We start from the raw sequence: 10,514 nt of genomic DNA on the forward strand, positions 1-10,514 counted from the left end.
CCGGTCTCGCCTGAGGGGGGCCATAAAATCCCACCCATTGTCTTAGTGGTGAAGTTCAAAGGAAGAAGATTCCAAAGTTTTATAAGTGGGCATTCTAACAGGGTTAGACAGGGTAGATTCAGAAAGAATGTTCCCGATGGTGGGGGAGTCCACAGAACTAGGGGTCATAGTTTGAGGATAAGGGGGAAACCTTTTGGGACTGAGGTGAGGAAAAATTTCTTCACCCAGAGGGTGGTGAATGTGTGGAATTCACTCCCACAGAAAGTAGTTGAGGCCAAAACTGTGTGTGATTTTCAAGGAGAAATTAGATATAGCTCTTGGGGCTAAAGGGATCGAGGGATATGGCGGGGGGGGGGGGGGGGGGGGTGGGGGGCGGGGGGAGGGATCAGGATATTGAATTCGATGATCAAAATGAATGGCGGAACAGGCTTGAAGGGCTGAATGGCCTCCTCCTGCTTCTAGTTTCTGTGCTTTTTGGTCAGATATTTGCCTCAGGAGTTGTATTGGGAGGATCCCTTGTTTAGGAAGAGATTGGATGAGGTCCTTCAGGAGATGTTAAAATGATTCAGGGTGGGGCAGAGTTTTCGGGTTGGTTATACAAAGTTGGGTATGACTGTGGTCTTGTACGGGGTAAATTTCAGCAAGTACCTCCGCCTGGGTCAACATCCCGGGCCTCTGGGGTGGAGCTTGCACCCAACAACCTTTTTCGATTTGGTCACCAAACTGAGCCATAGAAACGTTACAGCACAGAAAGGGGCCATTCGGCCCATCTTGTCCATGCCCAGCCTCTGGGCACTTTGGGTGCAATTCTTCCACTGCACAGGCTGCAGTGGGGTGGCACAGTGGGTTAGCGCTGCTGCCTCACAGCACCAGGGACCCGGGTTCGATTCCCGGCCTGGGTCACTGTCTGTGCCGAGTCTGCACGTTCTCCCCCGTGTCTGCGTGGGTTTCCTCCGGGTGCTCCAGTTTCCTCCCACAGTCTGAAAGACGTGTTGGTTAGGGCGCATTGGTCGTGCTAAATTCTCCCTCAGTGTACCCGAACAGGCGCCGGAGTGTGGCGAATAGGGGATTCTCACAGTAACTTCACTGCAGTGTTAATGGAAGCCTGCTTGTGACACTAAAAGATAAACTTTAAGGAGGTGGATCGCTACCACCTCAAGGGCAATAAATACCAGCAGTGGCAGGGATGCCCACAGCCAATCCCGTGAATAAATAATTGAACAGAATATTGTCATTTCACAGAATCCCTACAGCGCAGAAGGAGGCCATTTGGTCCATCGAGTCTGCACCGACAACAATCCCACCCAGGCCCTATCCCTGTAACTCCACACATTTACCCTGCAACGCCCCCTGACACTGAGAGGCAATTTAGCACGGCCAATCCATCTAACCTACACATCTTTCGGACTATGGGAGGAAACCGGAGCACCTGGAGGAAACCCACGCAGACACGAGGAGAATGTGCAAACTCCAAGCGGGGAATCGAACCCGGATCCCTGGCGTTGTGAGGCAGCAGTGCTAACCACTGTGCCACCCAATCGATTATTTTCTGGCGATTTGATTTTTTTCCCCCGCTATCCCAGGGCGTTGACCTTTCCTCTTAACCTTTTGTTTCCATGCCAGCAGTTCCGGTTGCCGAGAAGCGCCTGATGGACGTGAAGCTGGGGGAGCTTTCCCGATGGATCACCGCACGGGATTTCACTCCCAACGGCATGCTGGCGGCTTTACGCCGAGGTAAGGGTTGTGACCTTCCCCATAGCAGGCTTTGTGTTTGAGTACCATTCCCCTGACTGGTATGTTGTTTTGACACCTCCATGTATTACAAGTGATTGAATTGGGCCCAGCTGTGTTAAAAGGGGGGGCGGGGGGGGGAGGAGGGGGCGACCGTGTGAATGGGGCAGCCAGCTGTGCTTTTAGACCATAAGATATAGGAGCACAATTAGGCCATTCGGCCCATCGTGCCTGTTCCGCCATTCGATCATGGCTTTTGTGTTAATTAGATACACTAAATCAACAAACTGGGGGATGAATTAAAATGCGGCTCCTTAAAGGGACATTGCATCAAAGTTTTATTTTTATTTGTTCTTGGGACATGGGCGTCGCTGGCTGGGCCAGCATTTATTGCCTATCTCTCGTTGCCCTTGGAGGGCAGTTGAGAGTCAACCACATTGCTGTGGCTCTGGAGTCACATGTAGGCCAGACCGGGTAAGGATAGCAGATTTCCTTCCCTAAAGGACATCAGTGAACCAGATGGGATTTTCCGACAATCGGCAATGGTTTCATGGTTATCAGTAGATTCTTAATTCCAGTTTCTTTTTTTATTGATTTCAAATTCCACCATCTGCCGTGGCGGGATTTGAACCCGGGTCCCCAGAACATTAGCTGAGTTTCTGGAGTAACAGTCTAGCGATAATACCACTGGGCCATCACTTCCACCTTGTTGGAGGCAGGAACAGGATGGTTCTCCAGTGAATGCGAGTGGCTGTAATTGTGCGCCCGTGTGTCAGTGGTCTGTGCTGAGAGCAGCTGTACGATGATGGATGGTATCAGTGTTCCTGTCCTCAGGGGGAACGAAAAGATACGGGAAACTTGAGGGAGAAAAATGGCAAAAGTTCCTGCCTTTTAATGTTATCCACTGACCCCCTAGTGGAAGCACCCATGTGGCTGCGGTTCAGTCCGATGCCCCTCACGGTCAAAACTCACCTATATCTCGAGAGGAGAATGGGTCACTGGAATGTGACGAGACTTTGAAGGCCATGCCAAATTGCCCCTTAGTGTCCAAAGATGTGCGGGTTAGGTGGATTGGCCTTGCCAAATTGCCCCTTAGTGTCAGGGGGATTAGCAGGGTAAATGTGTGGGGTTATGGGGATGGGGCCTGGGTGGGATTGTTGGTGCAGACCCGATGGGCCGAATGGCCTCCTTCTGCCCTGTAGGGATTCCATGAGGTGGGGATTGTAATAAGCTCATGGTGCGAGAGTTTGGTTGCTGGGTGCTGCTTTTTTTTTTTTTGCGGACTTTGGAACGCAATGATAGAACGGGTAAGAACCCCGGAATTTTTACTGATTTGAATTGTGGAAAGCTGGCCTCCACTATGGACGAATTGGTATTGACTGCGTTTTAACTTGCGCCGATGCTCACTGTCTCTCCTCCCCTCTTCTCTCTCTAGGCCACAACAGGTACTACAACAAGTACATTAACGTGAGGCGAGGTGGGATTGGTGGGGTCGCTATGATGCTGGCTGGTTACGTTCTCATCAGTTACATCTGGGAATACGACCACCTGAGTAAGTGGAGCCTCCTGGGAGAGGGGGGCAGCGTTAATTCAGATTCTCGGCTGGAATGACTCACTGGGTCGTTATTAGGGCAACCAGGGGATGGGCGATTAACGCCAGTCTTGGCAGTGATGCCCTGAAAATCTATTTCTTTCTTGGTTGCTACCTGAGAAATATTCAGGAACTCCTTTGTCCAGAGACATTGCGCTGTGGGGGGCAGCTTCGCCACGTGGGCTCCAGTGGCTCAAGAATATTTCTCATCACCACCACCTTTAAGGAATTGGCAAATAAATGCTGGCCTTGCCAGCAATGCCCACATCCCGAGGAACGTCACCTGGCAGAACCTCAGCATTGGATTGGGCACCGACAAGGGATCACCACCATAGAATCCCTATGGTGCCAAAGGAGGCCATTCAGCCCATCGAGACTGCACTGACTCTGACAGTGTGTCTTACTCGGGCCCATCTCCCGCCCTATCCCCATAACCCCACACATTAACCATGGGTAATCCACAAGGGGTGGGGTGGGGGGTGGCACAGCGGTTAGCGCTGCTGCCTCACAGCGCCAAGGATCCGGGTTCGATTCCCGGCTTGGGTCACTGTCTGTGCGGATTCTGCTCGTTCTCCCTGTGTCTGCGTGGGTTTCCTCCGGGTGCTCCGGTTTCCTCCCACAGTCTGAAAGACGTGTTGGTTAGGGTGCATTGGCCGTGCTAAATTCTCCCTCAGTATACCCGAATGGAAGCTGGTTAACACGGCTCCCTCTCGAGGGACATCTGGCCATGAATGTAATTGTGGCAGAGGCCCCCCCCCCCCTGCCCTCCGATCACCATCAATAAAGTATGATCTGGTTAAGATCAATGCTATTGATGGGAGCTTGCTGTGTTCAGATTCACTGGTCCGTTTCCCTGCAGGCCTCATAATGAGGGGTAAGGAGATGTACGAGACAAGCTTTTTACACAAAGGGTGGTGGGTGCCTGGAACCCGTTGCCGGGGGGAGGTAGTGGAAGCGGATATGATAGTGAGTTTTAAGGGGCGTCTGGACAAATACATGAATAGGATGGGAATAGAGGGATATGGTCCCCGGAAGGGTAGGGGGTTTTAGTTCAGTCGGGCAGCATGGTCGGTGCAGGCTTGGAGGGGCCGAAGGACCTGTTCCTGTGCTGTAATTTTCTTTGTTCTTTGATTGTTGCCAAACTTCCTTTGATCAGTTTGTCTTTTTCTCTCTCTTCCCCTCTCCCCACCAGAACACGAGCGTTGGAGGAAGTACCACTGAGCTGCTGCTGAATTCCAGATCATTCTGCTTGCTGTGTTTATGGAATTTTTAACGAAACAAGTTGTTTGAGTTAAATCATGGAAAATAAAATTAGGACCACAGTCAATCTCTAATTGTGTGTGTGTTTGGTTTTTTTTGGGGTTTCTCAGTATTCGGACTGCATATAGTTCTCCCAAAATGCATCACCTCACACTTTTCAGGGTTAAATTCCGCTGTTCTGCCCGTCTATATAATCCTGTAATCTAAGACTTTCCTCCTCCACTATTTACCACACTGCCAGTTTTTGCGAACTTACTGATCATACCCCCTCCATTCACATGCAGATCATTAATGTGCACTACAAACAGCAAGGGACCCAGCACCGGTCCCTGCAGAACACCACTAGACACAGGCTTCCAGTCACAAAAACAACCTTCCACCACCACCACCCTCTGCCTCCTGCCACTGTGCCTATTTTGAATCCAGTTTGCTAAATTGCCCTGGGGTTCTTGCCCCCTACATCAGTCTCCCATGTGGGACCTTGTCAAAAACCTTACTTGAGAAAGAATGTACTGGCAATGGAGGGGGGTGCAGAGGAGATTCACTAGGTAGATTCCGGAGTTGAGAGGGTCGGCTTATGAGGAGTAGACTGGGGCTATACTCATTGGAATTCCGAAGAATGAGCAGAGATCTTGTAGAAACATATAAGACTATGAAGGGAATAGATAAGATAGAAGCAGGGAAGTTGTTTCTGCTGGCGGGTGAAACTAGAACTAGGGGGCATGGCCTCAAAATAAGGGGAAGCAGATTTAGGACTGAGTTGAGGAGGAACTTTTTCACCCAAAGGGTTGTGACTCTGGAATTCCCTGCCCAGTGAAGCAGTTGAGGCTTCCTCATTGAATGTTTCTAAGGCAAAGATAGATTTTTGAACAGTAAAGGAATTAAGGGTTATGGTGAGTGGGCGGGTAAGTGGAGCTGAGTCCACGAAAAGATCAGCCATGATCTTATTGAATGGCGGAGCAGGCTCGAGGGGCCAGATGGCCTACTCCTGCTCCTAGTTCTTGTGTTCTTATTTAAGTCCCTGTCGACTACATCAGCTGCACTACCCTGATAGAGTCATAGAGGTTTACAGCATAGAAACAGGCTCTTCGGCCCAACTTGTCCATGCTGCCCTTTTCTTTTCCACTAAGCTAGTCCCAATTGCCAGCGTTTGGCCCATATCGGTGGCGCAGTGGTTAGCGCTGCTGCCTCACAGCACCAGGAACCGGGTTCAATTCCCAGCTTGGGTCACTGTGTGTAGTTTGCACATTCTCCCCGTGTCTGCGTGGGTTTCCTCTGGATGCTCCGATTTCCTCCCACAATCTGAAAGAGGTGCTGGTTAGAGTACATTGACCTAAAAAGGCGCCGGAGTGTGGCGACTAGGGGAATTTCACAGTAACTTCATTCCAGTGTTAATGTAAGACTTGTGACTAATAAATAAACATTTACTTTATATTCCTCTATACCCATCTTACCCCCTGTAACTGCCTAAATGCTTTTTAAAAGACAAAATTGTAACCTACCTCTCCTACTACCTCTGGCAGCTTGTTCCAGACACTCACCACCCTTTGTGTAGAAAACATTGCCCCTCTGGACCCTTTTGTATCTCTCCCCTCTCACCTTAAACCTATGCCCTCAAGTTTTAGACTCTCCTACCTTTGGGAAAAGATGTTGACTAGCTGATCTATGCCCTTCATTATTTTATAGGCCTCTATAAGATCACCCCTCGGCCTCCTACACTCCAGAGGAAAAATGTCCTCGTCTATCCAGCCTCTCCTTATAACTCAATCAATCAAGTCCCGGTAGCATCCTAGTAAAGCTTTTCTGCACTCTTTCTGGTTTAATAATATCCTTTCTATAATAGGGTGACACAGTATTCCAAGTGTGGCCTTACCAATGTCTTGTACACACCTAGTCACCTCGTAAAATAACATTTGTAAGACATGAACTATCTTTGACAAAACCATGCTGAGTTTCCTTATCTCCCCAACTGGAGATTAATTCTGTCCCTCATAACTCTTCCAATAGTTTCCCTGCCAATAAAGTTAGATTCACTTGCCTGTAATTTCCTGGTTTTTCCCTACTTCCCGCCTTGGATAATGATACTTCTTTAGCTGTCCCCCAGTCCTCGGGCACCTCTCCTGTGGCCAGAGAAGTTTTGAAAATTATTGTTGGAGCCGCTGCAATCTCCCTACTTGCTTCATACACCAACCTGGGAGACATCTCACCTGGGCCTGGGGATTTATCCACCTTTAGGCCCGTTAAAACTGTTAATACCTCCCTCTCAATATTAAACTGAGTAAATCACAATGCTCCTCCCTATTCCTATACCCACATCATCCTTCTCCACAATGAACACCGATGCAAAGTATTGATTTAAAACCTTACCTGCATCTTCTGGCTCCTCAGGCAAGTTGCCACATTGGTTGGCACTGCTGCCTCACAGCACCAGGAATCCGGGTTTGATTCCTGCCTCGGGTCAAAGAACCATAGAAACCCTACAGTGCAGAAAGAGGCCATCTGGCCCATCGAGTCTGCACCGACCACAATCCCACCCAGGCCCTACCCCCATATCCCTACACATTTACCCGCTAATCCCTCTAACCTATGCATCTCAGGACACGAAGGGGCAATTTTAGCATAGCCAATCAACCTAACCCGCGCATCTTTGGACTGTGGGAGGAAACCGTTGGAGCACCCGGAGGAAACCCACGCAGACACGAGGAGAATGTGCAAACTCCACATAGACAGTGACCCAAGCCGGGAATCGAACCCAGGTCCCTGGAGCTGTGAAGCAGCAGTGCTAACCACTGTGCCACCGTGTCGCCCACTTTATGGATCAATGGACCACTTTATGGACCACATTATGACCCACTTTATGGGTCACTGTCTGTGCGCAGTCTGCACGTTCTCCTAGTGTCTGCATGGGTTTCCTCCGGGTGCTCCAGTTTCCTCCCACACTCCAAAGATGTGTGGGTTAGGCTGATTGGCCATGGAAGATTGCCCCTTAGTGCCAGGGGGACTAGCAGAGTAGATATGAGGGTTCACAGGGGTTGGGTCTAGGTGGGATTGTTGTTGGTACAGACTTGATGGGCTAAATGGCCTCCTAATGCACTGTAGGGATTCTGTGGTTCCTAATGGATTCTACTCTTTCCCTGGTCATCCTCCTATCCTTAATATACTTGTAAAACACCTTTAGATTTTCCATTATTTTACCCACCAGTGTTTTTTCATGCCCACTCTTAGAGGTTTACAGCATGGAAACAGGCCCTTCGGCCCAACTTGTCCATACCATCCTTTTTTTAACCCCTAAGCTAACCCCAATTGCCCGCATTTGGCCCATATCCCTCTATACCCATCGTACCCATATAGCTGTCTAACTGCTTTTTAAAAGACAAAATTGTACCCGCCTCTACTACTACCTCTGGCAGCTTGTTTCAGACACTCACCACCCTCTGTGTGAAAAAATTGCCCCTCTGGGCACTTTTGTATCTCTCCCCTCTCACCTTAAACCTATGCCCTCTAGTTTTAGACCCCCCTTCCCCCCCCACCTTTGGGAAAAGATGTTGACTATCCAGCTGATCTATGCCCCTCATTATTTTATAGACCTCTATAAGATCACCCCTAAGCTTCCTACGCTCCAGGGAAAAGCCTCTCCTTATAACTCAAACCAACAAGTCCCGGTAGCATCCTAGTGAATCTTTTCTGCACTCTTTCTAGTTTAATAATATCCTTTCTGTAATAGGGTGACCAGAACTGTGCACAGTATTCCAAGTGTGGCCTTACCAATGTCTTGTACAACTTCAACAAGATGTCCCAACTCCTATATTCAATGTTCTGACCAATGAAACCAAGCATGCCGAATGCCTTCTTCACCACTTTATCCATACTCTTCGCTCTGCTAATTTATTTTTTAATTAACCCCCTGCGCTTTTATACTCTGCTAGATCCGGTGTTTTGAGTCCTCAGTATCTGCCATAAGCCTCCCTTTTTTCCCTTATTTATTTATTAGTGTCACAAGTAGGTGGGGTGGCACAGTGGTTAGCACTGCTGCCTCACAGCGCCAAGGACCCGGGTTCAATTCCTGGCTTGGGTCACTGTCTGTGTGGAGTTTGCATGTTCTCCCCGTGTCTGCGTGGGTTTCCTCTGGATGCTCCGGTTTTCTCCCACAGTCGTGCTGGTTAGGTGCATTGGCCGTGCTAAATTCTCCCTCAGTGTAATGCAAGTCTACTTGTGACTGATAAATAAATAAACTTTACATTAACACTGCAATGAAGTTACTGTGAAAATCTCCTAGTCGCCACACTTTGGCGCCTGTTCGGGTAACACTGAGGGAGAATTTAGCACGGCCAATACACCTAACCAGCAAGTCTTTCAGACTGTGGGAGGAAACCCATGCAGACATGGGGAGAACATGCAAACTCCACGCAGACATGCTCAAGCCAGGGACCAGGTGATTTTCACAGTAGCTTCATTGCAGTGTTAATATAAGCTTACTTGTGACACTAATAAAAAAAATTAAAGTAAACTTTCTGTGGTAGTGAATTCCACACATTCACCACCCTCTGGGTGAAGAAATTTCTCCTCACTTCAGTCCTAAAAGGTTTACCCCTTATCCTCAAACTATGACCCCCTAGTTCTGTGGACTCCCCCACCATCGGGAACATTCTTTCTGAATCTACCCTGTTAGAAATCTATAAGTTTCTATGAGATCCCCTCTCACTCTAAACTCCAGTGAATATAATCCTAACTGATTTAGTCGCTCCTCAAATGACAGACCTGCCATCCCAGGAACAGCCTGGTAAACCTTCGCTGCACTCCCTCTATAGCAAGGACATCCTTCCTCAGATAAGGACACCAAAAGGGATGGCACAGTGGTTAGCACTGCTGCCTCACAGCGCCAGGGACCCGGGTTTCGATTGCTGACTTGGGTCACTGTCTGTGTGGAGTCTGCACGCTCTCCTCGTGTCTGCGTGGGTTTCCTCCGGGTGCTCCGGTTTCCTCCCACAGTCCAAAGATGTGCGGGTTAGGTTGATTGGCCATGCTAACTTGCTCCTTAGTGTCAGGGGGATTAGAGGGGTAAATATGTGGGGAGATGGGGATAGGGACTGGATGGGATTATAGTCGGTGCAGGCTCGATGGGCCGAATGGCCTCCTTCTGCACTGTAGGGATTCTATGAACTGCGCACTGTACTCCAGGTATGGCATTACCAACGCATTGTACAATGGCAGTAAAAAGACAAAAAGCTATCCAAAACTGTTTCGGAGCCAGAAATTAAAATAATTTGATGGATTAACTATCAGAGTCCATCAAATTATTCACCCCCCCCACACACACACACACACCATTTACAATGCCTATAGTTGAGCTATTAAATTATTCACCAATAATCCCCTCTTCCCCATCCAGCTCCAGCAACCCAATTGCACTAGCAGTTCCTTGATTGGATGGCCGACGACGTGCTCCTCATGTTCACGGACCCGGCTGACCTGCGGAGGATGCGAGAATGCCAGGCGGTGTACTCCGCCGCGTCCTCCGCCAGGATCAACTGGGCCAAGTGCTCCGGACTCCTGGTCGGTCCGTGGGAGACGGACCCCCTTCCGGAGGAGCTCAGGCCTTTCACCTGGAGCAGGACCAACCTCCTCTACCTGGGGGTCCATCTCTGCCCAGCCGAGGAATCCTGGCCGGCGAACTGGCGGGAGTTGGAGCCCAAAGTCTCCGCCCGCCTGGGTCGCTGGACAGGACTGCTCCGAGTGCTGTCCTACAGGGCGCGAGTTCTCGTCATAAACCAGCTGGTCGCCTCCATGCTGTGGTACCGGCTGGTCACTTTGGCCCCTCCCCCTGGCTTTGTCACCGATATGCAGAAAGCCCTCGTGCGGTTTTTCTGGGACAACCGACTGCACTGGGTCGCTGCCGAGGTGCTGCATCTCCCGATTGAGGAGGGCGGACAAG

General features: G+C 49.6%; 1 protein-coding gene across 1 annotated transcript; it reads left to right on the forward strand.

Annotated features, from left to right (window-relative positions):
* The first annotated feature begins 1,241 nt into the window (after positions 1-1,241).
* Positions 1,242-4,656, forward strand: LOC144488459 (ATP synthase F(0) complex subunit f, mitochondrial-like). Its single transcript, XM_078206530.1, has 3 exons — positions 1,242-1,734; positions 3,167-3,283; positions 4,515-4,656. Exons 1-3 carry the CDS (start codon positions 1,617-1,619, stop codon positions 4,541-4,543), a joined length of 264 nt encoding a protein of 87 aa, XP_078062656.1. The 5' UTR covers positions 1,242-1,616; the 3' UTR covers positions 4,544-4,656.
* The last annotated feature ends 5,858 nt before the right edge of the window (positions 4,657-10,514 follow it).

This window comes from Mustelus asterias, unplaced genomic scaffold (genome assembly GCF_964213995.1).
Source record: "Mustelus asterias unplaced genomic scaffold, sMusAst1.hap1.1 HAP1_SCAFFOLD_1586, whole genome shotgun sequence".
In the NCBI taxonomy this organism is placed as follows: Eukaryota; Metazoa; Chordata; class Chondrichthyes; order Carcharhiniformes; family Triakidae; genus Mustelus; species Mustelus asterias.

What these genes read in the sequence shown, in the direction of transcription:
- LOC144488459 (XM_078206530.1), top strand. Translation starts at nt 1,617, where the DNA reads ATGCCAGCAGTTCCGGTTGCCGAGAAGCGCCTGATGGACGTGAAGCTG. An exon ending in GCTGGCGGCTTTACGCCGAG is followed by an intron (nt 1,735 to 3,166) that starts GTAAGGGTTGTG and finishes TTCTCTCTCTAG; the next exon opens with GCCACAACAGGTACTACAAC. An exon ending in CTGGGAATACGACCACCTGA is followed by an intron (nt 3,284 to 4,514) that starts GTAAGTGGAGCC and finishes TCTCCCCACCAG; the next exon opens with AACACGAGCGTTGGAGGAAG.